Source organism: Budorcas taxicolor, chromosome 16 (genome assembly GCF_023091745.1).
Source record: "Budorcas taxicolor isolate Tak-1 chromosome 16, Takin1.1, whole genome shotgun sequence".
NCBI lineage: Eukaryota > Metazoa > Chordata > Mammalia > Artiodactyla > Bovidae > Budorcas > Budorcas taxicolor.
The window spans coordinates 77,475,079-77,496,779 of record NC_068925.1 but is presented as its reverse complement, the minus strand read 5'-3'; the positions used below and the strand labels follow the sequence as shown (position 1 = coordinate 77,496,779).

General features: G+C 40.2%; 1 protein-coding gene across 6 annotated transcripts in view; it reads left to right on the top strand.

The window, feature by feature from the left end:
* The window catches only part of DENND1B (DENN domain containing 1B), a 267,191-nt gene that overhangs the window by 121,702 nt on the left and 123,788 nt on the right, over positions 1-21,701 (top strand). For 4 of the 6 annotated variants that reach the window (XM_052653687.1, XM_052653685.1, XM_052653688.1 and 1 more), the window contains exons 6-7: positions 10,189-10,258; positions 18,096-18,176. In XM_052653687.1, the coding sequence (XP_052509647.1) occupies positions 10,189-10,258; positions 18,096-18,176 (151 nt within the window). The remainder of the gene's footprint in view (positions 1-10,188; positions 10,259-18,095; positions 18,177-21,701) is intronic. The other 2 variants (XM_052653690.1, XM_052653689.1) reach the window with 1 other exon arrangement.

Here is a 21,701-nt window from a genome sequence, read left to right as displayed (position 1 = left end):
AAAGATTTACCAGTGAGAGTAGAATTGGCTTCTTTTAAAATAATTATTTTATTGAAGTATAGTTGACTTACAATGTTGTGTTAGCATTGGCTCTTGTAAAGAATACTTTTTATGGGTTAATTTTTAAAATAGCAGGTCACATGTTTCACATATTGAATAGCATGCGGAAAGTCCGGTTAAATTAGCACGTGCTCTTTTCTATTATTGACCCACGACTTGGATTCTCGAAGGTGAATTGGTGGTTTAAGACAGAGATTGCAGACTGGTGCTTCTGGGTGGAAGTTGTTCAGAGGTGCTTTCTTTGGCCACGTGGTGTTTTAAAAATTTTAGAAGATGTTTCTAACCTTGTACGTTTTAGTGAAATTTTACATAAAGTTGACGTGTCTCATTCCTCTCGCTGGCGCTGGTGTTGCTGAGCCAGCAGCCTGAGGTGGCTCTGAGCAGCAGGTGTCTCCTGCGTCCTGAGTCTGTTTCACTAGCCCTGCCTCTCCTGCCCCCATCACCTCCGTCATCGCCTGGCGCTCGGGAGGGTGTTGAGAGCAGGTCTCTGTGACTGAGTCTGAGCTGCTGGTGCTGAGGCGGGCAGGTCCTGAAGGTTAGCTTCCCTGATGACTCAGAAATGTAGGTATGTCATACACTGTGGTTATAATACACATGCTGGTCAAGCTAGACTCTAGAAATGCTCCTAGGAAAAGAAATAAGGTTCAGTTGAGTAATTATCACAAAAGAACGTTGGTGTGATGCTGACGTCTGCTCTGTCCGCTTGCCATTCAGCTACATTACTGTCATTCTTTGAGGGTTAAGTTATAAATTTACTCAGAATGTGTGTTTGAGTTGGAGAGTTTTTCCCGATCTGTATTCAGAAGCAAATACTTAACTGCTTTATGAGTAGTGGAGCATGGATACTCCTGTTCCTGCTCAGCTCTTCAATCTGGAGCAGTTGTGTTGAAAAGTTGATGTTTTATCCAGAAACGTGTCTTGCTTCAGCTGTAGGCTGATTCTTCTAATTTGAAACCATCGTTTTGGGGCAGCGGGTTTGGGAGTGACAGTGTGGGAAGTGGGTGGGGAGATCTCCTTTACCTTTTTGTTTCACACTGAAAGTTCCAGAGCCACACTTGGACGGGGCCTGTCACCTTAAGTCTGTCACCCTCTGCCCCACACAAGTTTGTCCTAACAAAGATTGAGGCTATACGAGCTTTCTGATTTTTCTCTATGTATTTTTAAATCTTTTCATTGAAAAATTAGGTTTGCAGGTAAGTTTCAGGAATAGTACGGTGAACTCTTGTCTACACGTGCCCAAGATTCACAGTTGTTAAGCTGCTTCTGTCTCTCCCCACCTTGCTCTTTCAGTGTGTACACACACACACACACACACACACACACACACACATATTTTCCATGTCTCTATTATATTGTTATGCTGACCCATTTATGAGTAAGTTGTCGATGTCATTCCTCTGTAATATTTGAATCTGTTTTACAACTCACTGCTGCCAAAATCAATTCCTGATATAATTAAAGAGTTGTTTATATATCTTTCTATTGGCTAGCAACTGATAAACTGCGGTGTTTATTCACAGCTGGTGAAAGGAATGAATATATGTAGAAGGCTTTATAAACTGAAAAAACTTACATGGCTTTTCTTAAAAGTTGAGATTTAGCACAAAGATGATATCCTTTCTGATTATAGTTTTTAAAGTCAGTTACTTATGTCTTTACCTGGAGTATATTATGACTTTCAGGTATGAAAAATTTTAGTATCTTGTTCTTGAAGCTGTCTTTTGTGCAGAATATTGCATTCATATTGAAACATATGATATTTTTAGGTATTCTATTGTGAGATAATAATGAATTGATTATTTACAGGTCATTTTCATTATCAGTGATTGAAGATCCTTTAACAGAAGTTAGTAATTTCTCCTGTTGTCTTTATGATACCCTGTTAAATACTTTAAATTGTTTACTCTTGTGATCAACTATATCTTCATGAAAATCTATTCGTTTATTTTACCATCTAATGTCTTAGTTCATGTTTCAATGATCTAAATGTTAAAAGAAAACTTGTATCTCTTGAGTTTTTGTTGATATCTAATAGTTTAAAATATTTTAGGTCCTTCAAGAGTAGTCATAATGAAAATGGAATACACTTAAGCATGTTTAAGATTTTTAATACAAAGTAATGCAAATTGGTAGTAAATTTTCTTTAAGATAGCAAAAAAATAGCTCTGTGTTGGATTTCTTGAATAGCAAAGTTAGAGATGGCCATGATAGTACTAATAATAGCAAACTAACAGCAGCATCACTTACTGTTTGTTTACTACAAATCAAACATTTTGCTAAGTGATTTATATACATTATTAATAAAAATGACTATCCTTAGAGTTTTGATCTAGAAAGTTTGCACATAATGCTTTTAAGTTACTTTGCATTCTGAATGATGCTATTATAAGATTTGAAAGTAATTTAAATTTATGTTATAGTTCTAAACTAGAAATCTGTACACCATGCTATCAAAACCATGGTTTCTTTTTCTACTGGGTTGATGCTATTCTAAGATTTGGAACTGAGTGTACTTAATTTCTATATGCTTCATTCACCTTTTAGAAAAAATATTAGAATTCAGGTTAATTTAATATAAAAGTTAATAAAATTTTGAATTTTGTGTGCTTTAGCTTTTTCTATGGCATATTTGTCCTGCTTTAACAAAATTTCAAAGATACCCTGAAATAGTATTAATTTAAATTGTGCCATTGTTTGTATTTAGCATTGCTTTAGTACTATAGTAGAAATGCAGGAAATAATATTTTCTCTAATTTAATTAACATAATTTTACAACTATAAAATTGTCGCCACGGGTTCAAAATGAAGTAAGTACCCTCCTAAGGAAGACAGACTAGCCTTTGGTGCCTTTGTAGTCCCCTGCCCCTGACTCATACCAAACTCAGAGGCTTTCACACTCTTCCTTGAGGCAAGTCCCTTAGAAGCAGCATGTTTCAATTTTACACATTTTGTGTCAATTTTCCAGACAGAAAAACAGCCTCTAGACATTAGACGTTTTTCTGCGGAAAGGCAGTTTCCTTAGTTTTATTTGATTACTCTGAGTTAGGTTCCTGCTGATCACCGAGACTGTTAGTAGTTACCTGACTGCTTGACAAAAAACATTTCCTTTCCTTTATTTAACCTTTGACTTTCAGATGTAAAAGTTTTATCAGCTCAATAGGATAGTGGGAGCCCAAGTGTGGGGGAAGTCTCCTTGCTGTTTGGTGGACTTGTGGTTTTCCTGAGACATCTGTCCCTGGCCTTACGTCTTCATGAAAAGGAAATAATCTCATAACTAACCTTTGAAGAGCCTCCTGTTTTCTGTTTTAAAATGATTTGGTCCTAATGTCTCTGTTTTACATTTATGTATATTTACAAGACTATGAGAGTCACAGGAATCTTTTGCTAAAGAATGACATTTTCAGCTTTATAAAATTCAAGTAAAACATTTTATCTAGTCATTATATGTTGAATGCATTTTTAACAGCTTTCTGGGATGTTTGTGTTTGGTGGTAAGAAATTTTGAACACCTTTGGGACTGTAAAATTTAGTGAAAACTTATTTTGACTTAATGATAATTAGTTCAGGAGTTTATACATGAGTTAAAAATTAATTGCTTTGAACATATTTGAAAATTATCTAAGAAACCACAAAAATAAAAACATGGGACTAACATTTCTTATCTGAGCAAGGCTAGCTTATATAATTTATATGTGTGTGTATTTTTTGAGCACACTTTTGTTTTTTAAGTGTGCAGTGAAACCTTGTTAAAATATTTGACTCACTGACTCCTTGGTGTACCCTGGACCATTTTGTCGTCACATATAAAGTGAGCAGGACTTCACGTTGACCAATTGTCTGTATCAGGGGTGGCAAATTCAGTTACCTGTAGAGACAGGTCAGAGACTAAAATGAGATAAGCAGGTTTGGCTGACAGTAGGAAATTGGGGTGATCTAAAGAAATGGCACATACCACATCCAAAGACAAACTGTTACTCAACTCTAGATTTTTGCTGAAAAGTGAAAACAAAAAAAAGTTTGACCAGCACTGCCAGTTCTTTTGATTTTTAAGAGAGGAAATGTAGGTTTTTCAGTGAATTACCTGTTTTAGAAGTTGGCAGCTTATTCAATTCAGCAGCCACGGTGCGTTGCCCAAACAACAGTATGACCGTGGGCTAGATATGTCTGCTTGAAGCCAGTTTGCAGCCTCCACTCTAGATGCTACTGTTCATTTGCAACAGAAAATATCCCTGGTTTCCTGACATCCTAGGAACATGAGTGACTGACTTACGGAGTAGTCCCCTTTGATACAAGTGATGTTTTCATGAAAAAAAAAAAAAAAAAGATATGTACTCTTAAAAGGGGCTGGTTATCGCTAAGAACCATTGTGTGTTCACGAAGGACACACTGTGTGTAACTAAACTCAGTTCTTTATGGTGATGGTGCTTACTGACGCATCAGACAGTGCTGTGGTAGAAAGAGTCCCATTATCTCTCAGGAACGAATTACACAGAGAGGAAAATGTTGGCTAGACGATGGCTACGAGTTGCCAGTCTTATGGATGGAAATATACTGAGATGTTGCTAGAGGTGTGTTGTCTGAGGAGAGGTCTTGTGCCATGTTGCAGGCCATATTCTTTCCAGAAATTTTTATCTGTAGTGATGAATGTAACAAGCAGTACTAAAATCTACAGTCGGAAGGAATTACTGATGTGTTAAGTGAAAGAATCAAGTCGCAATGTATGTCTGCTGGGTAATTTGTGCATATGCATAAAATATAAAAGGCAGAAAGAAAGATACTGCTCTGGACACTAGTTAAACAAATAAATTTTATGAGAGACTTGACTTTAGCGCCTTGAGCATCTGGTGCTCAGCTGGAGTGCTAGTCTCAGGCTCGCTGTTCGGTAGCTTTGCGGCCCTGAGTACACTTGTCTTACCTTAGTTTAGTCAGATACACATCACAGCATTACTATAGGAATTACGTGGGAGAACGCATGTCAAGTGCCTAGTGTATTTTTATACATGTAGTCAGTGCCTAAGAGGTTTTATCAATGTTTTCTGTCCTTCCAATAAATGAGGAGTCGCTCATATTTAGATTCTGCTCTCTACTTCTAGATGGACATAAACCTGACTTGTAACTCTTACTGTCCAGAATGAAATAACTAAGCATGATGGCGCCTTAGGGATGACTGGGGGACGTATCCATAGGCGGAAACCTTGTTGTGCTAGTCTTTTTAAATTATGACAGTCTGATTTACAGATGAAGTCATGTTAGAGGCGGCTATAAAACATCCTGCTGTCCAGCAATGATCTGAAGATGGTAGAGTCAAGTGTTGAATCAACACGAGAACAAAATCCACCGTGCCCTGTATAGAGAGCAGACATAGCTTGGGATCAGGATGCAGTTCAGTGAACATATTCTTGGAGATAATAAAGCGTAATAGTAACTCCCAAATACCTAGCACTGTTAAATTTTTTAAAGTAAACTGTTAATTATTAATTCGTTTTGTTTCATTTTCAAAAACAGGTCCGTAATCTTACTGCTTTTCTCATCTTTAACATTATTACTTGACATCTGTTATCTTCAACTTTCAATTTCCTTTCAAATTATGAAATGAACTGGACCCCAATTTTTTTTATATAAATAAATATATATATATTTTGTATAAGCTTCTTGCTTTTAAACTAGTTTCATTTGTTTGTTTATATTTGGCGGGGCTGGGTCTGCGTTGCTGCGCGGGCTTTGCTCCAGCTGTGGAGAGCGGGGACTGCTCTCCAGCTGTGGTGTGGGGCTTCTCCTTGGAGCCGCGCCTCTTGCCCTGGAGCCTGGCTCTAGGGCCCGCGGGCTTCAGTAGCTGCCTTGGGGCTCGGGCTCCGTCCTCACGGTTCCCGGGCTCCGGAGCACAGGCGCAGCAGCTGTGGCACACGGGTTTAGTTCCGCGGCGAGTGGGGTCTTCCTGGATCAGGGATTGAACCTGTGTCTCCTGCACTGGCAGGTGGCCTCTTTACTGCTGAGCCACCAGGGAAACCCTTGTATAAGCTTCTTAATGAAAAATTGGGGTCCAGTTCATTTCATAATTTGAAAGGAAATTGAAAGTTGAAGATAACCGATGTCAAGTAATAATGTAAAGATGAGAAAAAGCAGAAAATTTGGTCTAGGGCAAAACAGGATTCTCTCACTTTGCAATAACTTTTAATTATGAGATATTTATTACATATCTTATTTTTATAGTGGTCAAGGAAGGAGGTTTAAACAAGGTTCCACTTTATGTGAGTAAGGTGAAATAACAATGTAAGGATTAATAAGTGGATATGCAAACCAGCTAAAATCAGTGCATCTTGCTTCATCTTAAGATCTGGAGAGCAGGAAAAAAAACAGGACCAGCGTGTTCCTTGCAAAGATTAGGTCTCAGTTTATCTGAGCATAGAGATCTGAACTGTATAACATGCTGAAAATTTCTCGAAACGCCAGTTTCTTCGGGCATTGAAAGTTGAAATGTGGCTGCGAAATGACTACAAGTGAAAGAGATTCTAGTGTATCTAGGAACTACCATGTGTCTTGGCAGACCGTCCCTCAGGAACATTATTTCCTTGCATTATAGTGAGTATAAAGAATGTGATTGGTAGTTCGCAGGGTATTGAATTGGTAATCTAAACACAGTAATCTTTAAGGTTGTGTTTTTGTTTGTTTGTTTGTTTTTGTAAGTGAAAGATATGGTAGAAACTAGATTAACCATCTGAAATGTTAAGAGTTTGAAAGTGTTAGCCTCTCAGTTGTGTCTGACTCTTTGCGACCACATGGACTGTAGCCCCCCAGGCTCCTCTGTCCATGGAATTCCCCAGACAAGAATGCTGGAGTGGGTGGCCATGTCCTCCTCCAGGGGATCTTCCCAAACCAGGGATCGAACCCGAGTCTCCTACACTGCAGCAGATTCTTTACCAGCTGAGCCACCAGGGAAGCCTGCATTAGAGTTAAAAAGTGAAAGTGAAAGCTGCTCAGTCGTGGGCGACTCTTTGCGACCCCGTGGACTACACCATCCATGGAGTTCTCGAAGCCAGAATACTGGAGTGGGTAGCCTTTCCCTTCTCCAGGGGATCTTCCCAACCCGGGGATCACACCCAAGTCTCCTACATTGCAGGCAGACTCTTTACCAGCTGAGCCACCAAGGAAGCCCCAGAGTACTGGAGTGGGTAGGCTGTCCTTTCTCCAGGGGATCTTCCTGACCCAGGAATCGAACCGGGTTTTCTTGTACTGCAGGTGGATGGATTCTTTACCAACTGAGCTACCAAATTGGGATTACCAGTGCTAACTGACTAACTTCTGATTTTCAGATTTCCCCCAAGCTGTCAGAGCTTTGGCACATGTTCCACCCAGGTTTTTCCAGGCTCCCGCATGAAGCTGTCGGCTTGTTGTAACCCCCAGCCCACCACATCCTTCCCTGGTCCCTCACCCCCGTTTCCATCTGGACTGGTTGCTCTCCAGGTGTTGGCACACCCATCCTTAGACTTCCCTGTTCTTCCCTGGGATCCGATTCCTTGTCTGTATATCCGCATATTCCTCATTTCTACTCAATCCTCCATTTTGTTGCTCTCCCAAAATATTATGCGGAAGGTGAATTTTTGAGTCCCAGAAAGACTGAAAATGCTTTCAGCCTGTCTCCACACTTGACTGATAGTTTCTCTGGGCAGAGAGTTCTAGATTGCAAGGGGTATATCCTCTGCCTTTGGGAGGCGTGTTTGCTGACTTCCCAGAGCTGCTGTTGAGAGAGGCATTCCAGGACGTTTGGGATTCGACGCCTTCGTGTGCGACCTGTGTTCTCTCTTTGGAAAGTCTTAGGTGCTTTCTACCCCTGTTCTGAAATTTCACTGTGATTCTCTTTGGGCTCATTTATTTTATAGTTAACCCAGGGGCACTTTCAATGTGGAGATTCATGTCTAAAGTTCTGGGATATTCCAGTAATTTTTAAAAGTAAATTTATTTTTTCCCCTCCTTTCTAAGAACTGCTGTTAGTCAACTGCATGACAGTTGAGATTGATACGCTGATATTTTAATATTTATTCCTATTTTCCATCAGTTTGTGTCTTTATTTTAGTCCTTAGGAGATATTCTTGATGTAGTTTCTAACTTTTCTATTGATTTTAATTTTTTTCAGCATTTGGATTTTGAATTTCTGAGAACTCTTTCTTGTCTAATAAATTGCCTTTTTCACTTCTTTCTCCTTTCTTAGACTATGTTTTGTTTAATAGCATCCTGCTGTTATATTAATGACAATTTTTGGAACTCTCACCTGTCTATATTGTCTTTGTTTACTTGGAGTTCCTTTTATGTTTGTATTCACATCTATATTTCCTCAGATATCTGGTGGTTGGACTGTTAATTTGTATTTAAGATAGAGGCACAAAACTGAAATAGAGCCATTTTATGTGCAGTGGTGGGTTTCAACTGCAAGAAAATACAGGGCCTTTGCAGTGTTTTCCCTTGAGAGAGTCCAGATCAGCGTTTTAGGGCTCCGTGGGGGCCAGTCTGCGGCTCATGGCCCTTCTCCCTTCCGCTGACACCCAGGTTTTGGTTCTCTCTCCCCTGCCGAATCAGTTATTTTTGTTTGCTATCGCATTTATGAAGCTGCTCACCTGTGTTCACCTGTGTGGCTTTCTGCTGCATTCGTCTTTCCTCATTAATTTATGTTCTTTCATTCATTTATAGTCATTGTAGTGTCATTTACAAAAGGCACAGAGAATAATAGCTGTGTTCAGGATACTATTAGATTTAACAAGAAGTTTGTAATGATCATTTTAAAGAACTCTCTAGCATCCTGCAACACGGGCTTCCCTGGTGGCTCAGACAATAAAGAATCTGCCTGCAATTTTGGAGACCCGGGTTCGATCCTTGGGTTAGGAAGATGCCCTGGAAAAGGGCATGGCAACCCACTTCAGTATTCTTGCCTGGAGAATCCCCATGGACAGAGGAGCCTGGCAGGATACAGACCATGGGGTTGCACCAGTTGGCCATGACTGAGCAAATGTAGATAGATACAGCATTCTGCTGAGTAAAATTACCACGGTTTACCTGACTGTTCTTCTCTAATGGCTTTAGGCAACTCCTGATTAAAACGCATCATTAACAGTCACATCATACAATCAGACATTACCTGAAAAACTGCAGAAGGAAAGCTGTGTTCCTAAGCTCTAGTCATTGATTTTTAAATTTAAAAAATTTACCGAAACTCTTGTCAGTATATATTTGTGTATTAAAAGTATCAAAGTGTTTTCTCTTAAAAATTTTTCTGTTGTAGTCATTCTTTGAAGAAAAAATTAGTATTTGTTAATAGATAATTAACTATATTGGTGTGTTTTGTGATTTACTCATATATGAGAAGTTTACGTTTTGATAAGCAATTAAAACCTTTGGATAAATTTTAAATATACGTACCTTAATTTGAAAAGGAGTACAGATTTTATTTTGTACAGTTGATTTTGGATTTAGCACTGTGGTTTCATAAAGTTAATTATATTTGTGTTTAGCAAAATGAATTGAAAGGAATTTTAACTTATATGTGTTTTTGATACTTAAATGCTATTTGTAGTAACTTGTAATATTTATTTATTTTATTTTGAAATTTATCATCTTACAGAAACATCAGTTTCTGAAGAATTGATTTAATTAATAAGCACATAATTCTATTTTTTATATATTCAATTCAGCAATATTTGAAAAGAAATGATTGTGTCTTTGTTTTAAAAGCTTTTTAAAATAAGTTTTTATTTTATGTTACATCTTATATCAGTGGTAAATGCTTATTCAAAGAGAAGCTTCTGGTGCACTCAGACTATACCTACCATGAAATGGAGCTAAGTGATGTTGGGTGTTTGTAACATAAAATAGAAGTGTCTGATGAATAACTTTTATAATGGAATTTTGGATTCTGATTATTTTAGGAAAGCTAATAATGAATTATATGTAAAATTTTACTGTAACAGTAAAGAGAATGTGAGTATTGTTCTTTTTTGCCCTCCAGGATCAACCTGTTTGAAATAATATAAATTTAATGTTTATTTTGCTGTCTTGTTTATTAATTCTAAATGATATATACATATATAGATATATATATACACACAGACACATTTTTAAGTTATTATTATTATTTTACAGTTACCTGCCATGGTTTGAGGTATATTACAAGCTTCTAAATACTCTGGCAGATTACTTGACTAAGGAACTGGTAAGCTCTGTGTTTTTCCCTATTTTAAAAATTGTGGTAATATACACATAATATGAAATTTACCATTTTAACCATCTTTAAGTGTACAGTTCTGTACCATTAAGTGCATTCATATTGTTTTGCAGTCAATACCAACATCTTTTTAACCTTTTTACTTCCCAAATTGAATCTCTGAACTCATTAAATTAAAAGACACTTGATCCTTGTTTGCAAGAAAAGCTTTGATAAACCTAGACAGCATACTAAAAGCAGAGACATCACATTGGCAACAAAGGTCTGTCTAGTCAAAACTATGGGTTTTCCATTAGACTTCTGCGTATGTGAGAGCTGAACCATACAAAATGCTGAACACCAAAGAATTGATGCTTTCAAATTGTGGTGCTGAAGAAAACCCTTGAGAGTCCCTTGGACAGCAAGGAGATCAAACCAGTCCATCCTAAAGGAGATCAACCCTGAATATTCATTGGAAGGACTGATGCTGAAGCTGAAGCTCCAGTACTTTGGCCACCTGGTGCGAAGAGCCTACTCACTGGAAAAGACCCTGATTCGGGGGAAGATTGAAGGCAGGAGGAGAAGGGGACGACAGAGGATGAGATGGTTGGACAGCATCACTGACTCAGTGGAAGAGTTTGAGCAAACTCCAGGAGATAGTGAAGGACAGGGAAGCCTGGCCTGTTGCAGCCCGTGGGTTTGAAAAGAGCTGGACATGACTGAGTGGCTGAACAACAGCCACCTCCTATAAGTAGAATGATACAGTACGGATCCTCCTGTGACTGGCTTACTTCACTTCATGTTTTCGAGTTCCATCCATATTGTGGCATGTGTCCGAGTTCCCTTCCTGTTTAAGGTTGAGTAGTATTCTATTATCCACACACTACGTTTCATTTATTCATATGTAGATGAACACTTGGGTTGCTTCCATCTTTGGCTCTTGTGAGCAAAGCTGCTGTGAACATGGGTGTGCAAAAACCTGTTTGAGTCTGTGTATTCAGATCTTTTGAGTATATACCCAGAAGCAGAATTGCTGAATAGTATCTTAATTCTCTGCTTAATTTTTTGAAGAACTGCCATAATGTTTTCCACAGTCATTTCATGAATTTACATTCCCACCAGCAACACACAGGTTCCCAGTTTTCCGACACCCTCCCTGAGACTTCTTATTTTTTGTTCTGTTTTGATAATTGCCATTCTAATGGGTGTGAAGTAGTATATGATTGTGGTTTTAATGTGTAGTTCCCTAAAGATTAGCAGTATAGAGTCGTTTCCTGTGTTTATTGGTTATTAAAGATCTTCTTTGCTGAAATATTTTATTCCAGTCCTTTGCCATTTTTAAACTGTATTTTCATATTGCTGTTGAGGAGTGGGAGCTTTCTATATATTCAGATATTGTCAGATACATCATGTGCAAATATTTTCTCCCATTCCAAGGGTTGCCTTTTTACTTTGTTGATAGTGTCCTTTGCTGTACAAAAATTTTTAACTTTAAAGAGGAATAATTCATCTGTTTTTTTTTGCTTTTGTTGTTTTGTGCTTTTGGTGTCATGTCAAGAAATGATTTTCAAATACAGTGTCATGAAGCTCTCTTTTTTCCTTCCAAGAGTTTTAGCTCTTACATTTATTTTTATATCTTTATCCTTTTTTTCTTAAAAAAATAAATGCAAAACAGAAACTGAAGTTTGCTTTGAATTAACGAACGTCTGTGGGATGATAATTTTTAAAACGTAAACTACAGTGTTTAGTCATTCGGTTGTGTCTGCCTCTTCAACCCCACGGACTGTAGCCCACCATATTCTTATCTCTGAGAATGCTCTTCCTGAACCTGACTGTGTCCTTTTCCTTCTTGTAATACTGTCAGTACCTTCCCTTTTCTTAGAATGAAGTTTAAACGTGTGCAGACTAGCACGTTAGAAGCTTCGTGATCTGGCGTCCGATAGTCCTTCCTGGCTTGTCCGCCCCCACTTTTGTACACTGATGGACCATCCCGCTATTTGGAGCTACTTAAATTTACTAGGACGTAACTCCACACAGTTGTCTTTCAGGACTTTAGGTCACTCACTCGTGATTACTGGTAAAACACTCAACTTTTAAGATTCAATGTAAATATCTTTAAAAACAGACCTAAATTCAGAGCAAATACTACTCCAGATGCTTTTTACTAAATAGAATTACCTTGTATGCGAGGCAGCAGAAGAGACAGATGTATTGAACAGTCTTTTGGACTCTGTGGAAGAGGGCGAGGGCGGGATGATCTGGGAGAATGTCACTGAAACATGTAAAATATCATATATGAAACGAATCGCCAGTCCAAGTTTGATGCATGATACAGGGTACTTGGGGCTGGTGCACTGGGATAACCCAGAGGGATGGGATGGGATGGGATGGGAAGGGAGGTGGGAGGGGGGTTCAGGATGGGAAACACATGTACACTCATGGCGGATTCAAGTCAGTGTATGGCAAAACCAATACAGTATTGTAAAGTGAAATAAATAAATTAATAAAAACCCTTGCTGAATGCCAAAAAATGCATTATTAATAAATTAAGACAATGTATTATTAATAAATTAAGAAAATAGATTTACTCTTAGGGTGAGCAATCTCATAATTTGGCCATCAGATTTTATTATTATAATAGCAGTAGTGTTTTAGTATTTGTCAAAAGTCCAGAGTTTGTGTGCATGTATGAAATATTTCCTTCTCTACCCTTGATGTGCTTAATTCTGTGAAATATTCATTAGAAGGTAATTTTACACTTGAACAATTTTATGTTTCAGCCATTCAGTCATTCGTCTGCCTAAGAAAATCACTGGAAATAACTGGAAATATTCAACTATTGCATTGAAAACTCAAAACCAGAATTCAGTTTCATGATAATTTCTGGTTCTTTGTGTTTTTGAGTAAACATGTGGAGCCAACATCACTCGTATTAGTTGTCCATGTTTTGATTAGTTTCAGAAACTCATTGATGACTTATTACACGGCATGTGCTCCCTGAGAATGTATGTAATACAGGTATATAGAAAAGAAAATACTATGGTTTTCTTTGAAGAGGAAATGAGGGAGACTATATTTGTGTTGCTAATTAGAGGGGAAAAATATTTTAAGTTCATAGTATTAGTTCAGTAGCTGGAAATAAATGTATGAGTGTAATAATTTTTCTTTACACTTTTAATTCAGTGCCACAGGTTATTTATTAATAGATTGGAATTTAGATTTCAGAATCAGTTATCCTTATCTGATCAATATCAAGCAACTGCCAACAAGTATAAAATGCTAGACTTAAAAAAAATGTATGTAACTATAAGAATTTTGGATAGACAACATCAGTATCTTCCAGAATACCCTGTGGTGTATTTCACTGCCTGAATGGTCCAGTGATGAATGCTTTAATGTCCATCTTTTTAGGTCATTCTAGAGAGAATTCCAGATAGGCAGTTTTGAGTACATACTTTTGCAAACATTTATAGAGATCTGAATTAAGTTTTCATAGTCAAGTTAGAAGAGAAATTGGGAGAAATCATGTGTCTCATATCCATATCCCTTAAAATGATTACCTGCTTTTGCCTTTACTTTATTCTCCCACCGTAATAAAGAAAGACAAAGTACACATAATAGAGAGAGAATGGAAAGTATTGTGTGTGTGCAAAGCTTCCTTCTTGTGCTCATTATTGGATTTGTATGTCAAGGTCAGAAAAGTGAAGCTTGCACATCAGGGTACATTCAGTCAGTTCAGTTCAGTCGCTCAGTCGTGTCCAACTCTTTGCGACCCAATGAATTGCAGCACACCAGGCCTCCCTGTCCATCACCAACTCCCAGAGTTTACCCAAACTCATGTCCATCAAGTCGGTGATGCCACCCAGCCATCTCATCCTCTGTCGGCCCCTTCTCCTCCTTCACCCAATCCCTTCCAGCATCAGTGTCTTTTCCAATGATTCAGCTCCTTGCGTGAAGTGGCCAAAGTATTGGAGTTTCAGTTTTAGCATCAGTCCTTCCAATGAACACCCAGGACTAACTAATTTTCTTTAGGATGGACTGGTTGGATCTCCTTGCAGTCCAAGGGACTCTCAAGAGTCTTCTCCAACACCACAGTTCAAAAGCATCAATTCTTCGGCGCTCAGCCTTCTTCACAGTCCAACTCTCACATCCATACACGACCACTGGAAAAACCATAGCCTTGACTAGACGGACCTTTGTTGGCAAAGTAATGTCTCTGCTTTTCAATATGCTATCTAGGTTGATCATAACTTTCCTTCCAAGGACTAAGTGTCTTTTAATATCATGGCTGCAGTCACCATCTGCAGTGATTTTGGAGCCCCCCCAAAATAAAGTCTGACACTGTTTCCACTGTTTCCCCTTCTATTTCCCATGAAGTGATGGGACCGCATGCCATGATCTTCATTTTCTGAATGTTGAATTTTAAGCCAACTTTTTCACTCTTCTCTTTCACTTTCATCAAGAAGCTTTTTAGTTCCTCTTCACTTTCTGCCATAAGGGTGGTGTCATCTGCATATCTGAGGTCATTGATATTTCTCCCGGCAGTCTTGATTCCAGCTTGTGCTTCTTCCAGCCCAGCATTTCTCATGATGTACTCTGCATATAAGTTAAATAAGCAGGGTGACAATATACAGCCTTGATGTACTCCTTTTCCTATTTGGAACCAGTCTGTTGTTCCATGTCTTACTGTTATGCACATCCCATGAAGTAGATGTGTTATGTATTTTATATAAACCCATTTTTCATGGGCTGAGTAGCGACCAGGGGCCATGTAGAAGAGAAATGTTTAGAATGTTGCATCTTGCATCAAAGTTGCATCCTAGCACACCAATCTTACTTAAGTTGTACCTATTTCTTAAAAATTAAGTTTTTGATTTTAAAATTAAAATGGAAAATGCAAGCGTTCCTCTTGCACCAGTTATCCAAGTTATAAATGCAAAGGAAAACTTCTTAAAGCAAATTAGAAGTACTACATAAGTGAATACAGAAATCAGAAAGCAAAACAGCCTTTCATATTATTGATATGGGGAGAGCCTTAGTGGTCTAAATAGGCAGTCACACTAGATGTCACAACATTCCTTCAAGCCAAAGCCCAATCCAGAACAAGCCCCTACCTCTCTTCAATTCTCTGGAGGTTGAGAGAGCTGAAGAGGCTGCAGAAGGAAAGGTCAAAGCTGGCAGAGGTCGGTTCATGAGGATCAAGGAAGGAGGCTGTCTCCATAGCAGTAAAGAACCAGGTAAAGCAGCACTTGCTGCAAGTTATCCAGAAGACCTAGCTGAGAGAGTTCATGCAGGTGCTGCCCTGAGCAGCAGGGTTCAGTGTAGATGAAGATGAAGCAGTCTTATATAGGAAGACGCCGTGTAGGACCTTCACAGGCAGAGAGAAGAGGTCAGTGCCTGGTTTCAAAGCTTCTGGGAACAGGCTGACTCACTTGTTAGGGGCTAATGCAGCTGGTGACTTGAAGTCGAAGCCAGTGTTCATTTACCCTCTGAAAACCCTGTAATGTCCTAAGAATTATGCACAATCCGTGCTCTACAAATAGACTAACAGCACATCTGTTGACAGCATGGTTTACTGAATATTTTAAACCCAGTGTTGAGACATACTGCTCAGAAAAAAAATTCCTTTCAAAATATTACTGTTCATTGATAATACCCCTAGTCACCCAAGAGCTTTTTTGTTTTAAATTCTTTAATGGGGGGCTAATTACTTGACAGTATTGTGGTGACTTTTGCCATACATTGACATGCATCAGCCATGGGTGTGCATGTGTCCCCAGGTCCCGAGCCCCGCTCCTCACTCCCTCCCCACCCCGCCCCTCTGGCTTGGCCCAGTGCACCGGCCTTGAGTTCCCTGGTTCATGCATCGAACTTGGCCTTCACCCAAGAGCTTTGATAGACACGGACGACAATATTGTTTTGTTTTTTTTCCTTTCATGCCTGCTAACACACCATTCATTCCTCAGCCCATTGATCAAGGAGTAATTTTGACTTTTTACTATTATCATTATTTAAACTTTATTATATTCATTAGTTATTAAGCCATATTGTCATATTATTTAAAAAATAGCAGGAGATGCAGGAAACACCAATTTGGTCCCTGGGATGGGAACATCCCCTGGAGAAGGAAATAGCAACCCACTCCAGTACCCTGGTGTTTTTTTTTTTTTCTTTTTCCACTCCAGTATTCTTCCCTGGGAAATGCCATGGACAGAGAAGCCTGGTAGGCTACTGTCCAAGGAGTCACAGAGTCTGGCACAACTTAGCGACTGAGCACTCACACCACACATTTAAAAAGTACATTTCGGAAGACTGCAGCTACCTTAGGTATTGATGGATCTGGGCAAAGTGAATCCAAAACCCTCTGGAAAGGATTCACCATTTTAGATACCATTAAGAACGTTTTTGATTCATGGGGAAAGGTCAAAATATCAATGCACACTGGAGCTTAAGTAAGTTCATTCCAGCCCGGTTGGACGACTTTAAGTTGGCGGAATTCAGGACTTCATTGGCGGAAGTAACTGCAGATGTGGCAGAAATAGCAAGAGAACCAGAAGTGGAGCCTGAAGATGTGTCTGAGTCGCTGCAGTCTCATAATAAAACTCGGACAGACGAGTTGCTTCCTATCGATGAGCAAAGAGAGTGGCTTTTTGAGGTGGAATCCGAATGCTGTGAAGACTGTTGAAATGACAACAAAGGATTCAAAACATTGCATGAGCTTCATTGATAAAGCAGCAGCAGGGTTTGAGAGGATCGGCTCCAGTTTTGAAAGAAGTTCTACTGTGGGTGAATGCCGTCAGCAGTGCTGCAGGCTGCAGAGAAATGATTCACGAAAGGAAGAGTCAGTTGATGCTGCAAACTTCACATGGTCTTATTTTAGACATTGGCACAGCCACCCCAGCCTTCAGCATCCATCACCCTGATCCATCAGCACCGTCAGCATCGAGGCCAGACCCTCCACCAGGGAAAAGATTATGACTTGCTGGAGGCTCAGATGGTGGTTAGCATTTTTTAGCAATAAAGTATTTTAACTTAAGGTACAACACTGTTATTTTTTTTTTTTAAGACATAATGGCATTGTACATTTAATAGACTACAGAGTAGTGTAAACAACTTTTATACGCACTCAGTTCAGTTTAGTTCAGTCGCTCAGTCGTGTCCAACTCTTTGCGACCCCGTGAATAGCAGCATGCCAGGCCTCCCTGTCCATCACCAACTCCCGGAGTTCACTCAGACTCACATCCATTGAGTCAGTGATGCCATCCAACCATCTCATCCTCTGTTGTCCCCTTCTCATCCTGCCCCCAATCCATCCCAGCATCAGAGTCTTTTCTAGTGAGTCAACTCTTTGCATGAGGTGGCCAAAGTACTGGAGCTTCAGCTTTAGCATTATTCCTTCCAAAGAAATCCCAGGGTTAATCTCCTTCAGAATGGACTAGTTGGATCTCCTTGCAGTCGAAGGGACTCTCAACAGTCTTCTCCAACAGCACAGTTCAAATGCATCAATTCTTCGGCGCTCAGCTTTCTTCACAGTCCAACTCTCACATCCATACATGACCAGTGGAAAAACCATAGCCTTGACTAGATGGACCTTGGTTGGCAAAGTAATGTCTCTGCTTTTTTAACATGCTATCTAGGAAGCCAAAAATTTGATGAGATCATGTTATTGCTATATTTGCTTGTTTGCAGTGGTCTAGAACTGTGCCTGCCATTTCTCCAGGGTCTGCCTGTATGTAAAACGTGTCTGACATGCGTAGGCGCAGCGAATGATTTTGTCAAACAGTTTTAATTGTTTTTACTTAATTGCTGTTTCATTTATAAAGTGCACTTTTTTGTTTTACTCTAGGAAGACGATTTGAATGAAACTCTGAGATCTCTCTATAACCATCCAGTACCAAAGGCAAACACCCCTGTCAGCTTGAGTGTGGTGAGTCCTGAGTCCGTGTTTGATGCTTTGAGCCACAGTGGTGTAGAAACCCCGCCAAGCCTCCTTCCCCGGAGACTTTACCGCCGGTGCTGACTTTACCGCCCGGGGATACTGAGGCACTCTGATACGCTTTAACTATCATAGCATGATTTGTGAGAGGTATATTTTGGTAGTCGTTAAATCACAGATTTTTTAAAAAAATTATATGCTAAAAGTAACCAAATCTGTGAGAATATTTTGATTATGAGGAACACTGGTTTTCAGGTAGAATCTATCCATAATAAGGATGCCCCCCCCCACCCCCCAAACAATGAGTGTAGCCCACCAGGTTCCTCTGTCCATGGGATTCTCCAGGCAAGAATACTGGAGTGGGTTGCCATGCCCTTATCCGGGGGATATTCTCCACCCAGGGATTGAACCTGGGTCTCCTTCATTGCAGGCAAATTCTTTACCATCTGATCCACCAGGGATGCCCCATGTGTACAATACCCCTCATAAAATGAAAACAGTACATAGTAAGCATTGAGAGTAGACCACTTAACCAACTAGACAAAGATTCTGGGTGAAAAATCTCCTTTTTTTCCATTCTTCAATACATCTTTTAGTATAATCACCAAATGCTGGAAATAAAATTGAGTTTGTCGAAGCAGTAAGCATTGCTGGTATAGGTTATTTACTACTGAAACTTTTAATAAACTGTGCTGTGTATAACTAAAATCATACTAGTACTTTGGGAGGCTCTGTAAGTGCTGAGAATTAATAACCACGAAATACAGATGTTTTAATTAATTTGGCATACCAAATAGAATGTTAAAATTTACCTATGTTGATTTTGCTTCTTCCAAAGTAATAGTAAAATATCCTAATTAAAAAAGGAAAAATAACATAATGATGTGGGAGAAATTGAAGGAAAAAGCAGTCTGAAATGTCTATAATAGTGTTAATAGGTATTTTGGAGTTTTTTTCCAAGATTAAGAAATTGTTAGCCATTTTATATTCTTTCTTTGGTAATAACTTTCTTCTTGCTTGAATTTCTGCCTGTCACATTGTTTGATAACAGTGATTTCATTCTTCCCGTTTCTAGCGTCAGCACCTTGTCTGGGTGCTCAGCACTTAATAGCAGTCAGTGGTCTACAGTTTCTACTTCTAGTCCTTTCTGTAAAAGACTGTCAGATTGAACTTCCTTCAACTGTATAAGGGTTTCCCCGGTAGCTCAGTGGTAAAGAACCTGCCTGCCAGTGCAGGAGACCCAGGAGGCCTGGGTTTGATCGTAGGTCGGGAAGATCCCGTGGAGGAGGAAATGGCAACCCACTCCAGTATTCTTGGCTTCCCTGGTAGCTCAGATGGTAAAGAACCTGCCTGCACTGCCAGAGACCTGGGAAGCTCCCCTGGAGGAGGGCATGGCAACCCACTCCAGTATTCTTGCCTGGAGAATGCCATGGATGGAGCAGCCTGGCGGGCTGTAGTCCCTAAGGTCTCAAAAGAGTCCAATGACGGAGCATGCATGCATGCAACTATTAAGCTATAAAGCACCCTGACAGCAACCTTTAACAGTTCCCCTGTTCTCTGTAGAATTTGTCCAGACTCCTGGCCTTTCAGGACCACCCACTTGTTAGCCTCCATCCAGCTTTCCACTTTTCCGTCTCACTTTTCTCCCCCTAAATTGATTCTCTACTTTGGTCACAGTGTTGTGTTCATCCATCTTCGTGAGTGGATTCTGTGCTTTCCTGGTGGCGCACCTTCCCCTCTTACTGAGGCCTCTCTGTAGACTATGCCACCTTCCTCTCCTACTGAGGCCTCTGTGTGGACCACCTGCCTCACTCTGGAGCTAGCTCAGGCCCCAGCTTTGTGAGCCACCTTCCCCTCTTACTGATGCCTCTGTGTGGACCACCCAGCTTTATTCTGGAACTAGCTCAGTCCCCACCTTTGTGATCCACCTTCCTCTCCTACTGACGCCTCTGTGTGGACCACCTGCCTCACTCTGGAGCTAGCTTAGGACCCAGCTTTGTGAGCCACCTTCCCCTCTTACTGATCTCTGTGTGGACCGCCCAGCTTTACTCTGCAGCTAGCTCAGGACCCACCTTTGTGAGCAGTTTCCTTGCCCAGCAGCACAGGGTGCCCCCTGCCCCTCTGCATCCTCACGTGTTGCTTAGTGTCCTAGTGGAAATGATCAGCAGTTGGGGGCTGGAAAGCAAAGGATACCCTGGATTTTCCACCCTTATCTGGGAGTTGTCTGCAGACATGGTTGTAGGCCGGGATGATTTAAAGGCCAAGATGCAGAGAGGATGGAGCAGCGGTGAGGGCCGGGGGTTTGTGGAGAGGAGAGCAGAGGTAAGAGGGGCGGGAGGGCTGGGAGCAGAGGGAGGAGGGGCTGGAAGGCGGAGTGCTGTCAGGAGGAGGGGCTGGAGAGTGGAGAGTAGAGCGACGAGCTCAGATTGTCATCACTGAAGCCAGCAGAGTGAGGGTTCAGGGTGAGTTGGAAGGAGGTAGAAACAACAACGAAAAATGCCCAAGAGTAAGAAGAAAGACTCAGTTTTCTGAAAGTCGGTGTTTTTCTTCGACAGAGTTGTATTTATAATGTGATTCTAACACTTTGTTAAATAGTGAATAAATATACTGTAGGTGCTAAGATCGTAGAGTCAGTTACTATGGAGAGTCGAGAAATAAAAGTGTGTTCTCTAAGTTTGATTATCATATTTGTTCAGGAGTAAATGTCTTACAAAAATACATAACAAATATGGGACATTGAAGAACTTCACCTTTATTGATAAGAAGTATAACTCAAAGACGTCTAGGCTTGTTAATACCTAAAGACTAGAAGATTTTGGTTTAAAAGAAAAAGCCACTAAACGTGTGATATGAGGCAAGCAAGTTAACTTTTTTGAGGTATTTAGATATACCTTGAAAAGCTATTTGAATGTTCAGTTCAGTTCAGTCGCTCTGTCATGTCCGACTCTTTGCGACCCCATGAATCACAGCATGCCAGGCCTCCCTGCCCATCACCAACTCCCGGAGTTCACGCAAACTCACGTCCATCGAGTCGGTGATGCCATCCAGCCATCTCATCCTGGGTCGTCCCCTTCTCCTCCTGCCCCCAATCCCTCCCAGCATCAGAGTCTTTTCCAGTGAGTCAATTCTTTGCATGAGGTGGCCAAAGTACAGGAGTTTCAGCTTTAGCATCATTCCTTCCAAAGAACACCCAGGACTGATCTCCTTCAGAATGGGCTGGTTGGATGTCCTTGCAGTCCAAGGGACTCTCAAGAGTCTTCTCCAACACCACAGTTCAAAAGCATCAATTCTTCGGCGCTCACCTTTCTTCACAGCCCAACTCTCACATCCATACATGACTACTGGAAAAACCATAGCTTTGACTAGCAGACCTATGTTGGCAAAGTAATGTCTCTGCTTTTCAATATGCTGTCTAGGTTGCATAACTTTTCTTCCAAAGAGCAAGTGTCTTTTAATTTCATGGCTGCAGTCACCATCTGCAGTGATTTGGGAGCCCCCCAAAATAAAGTCTGACAC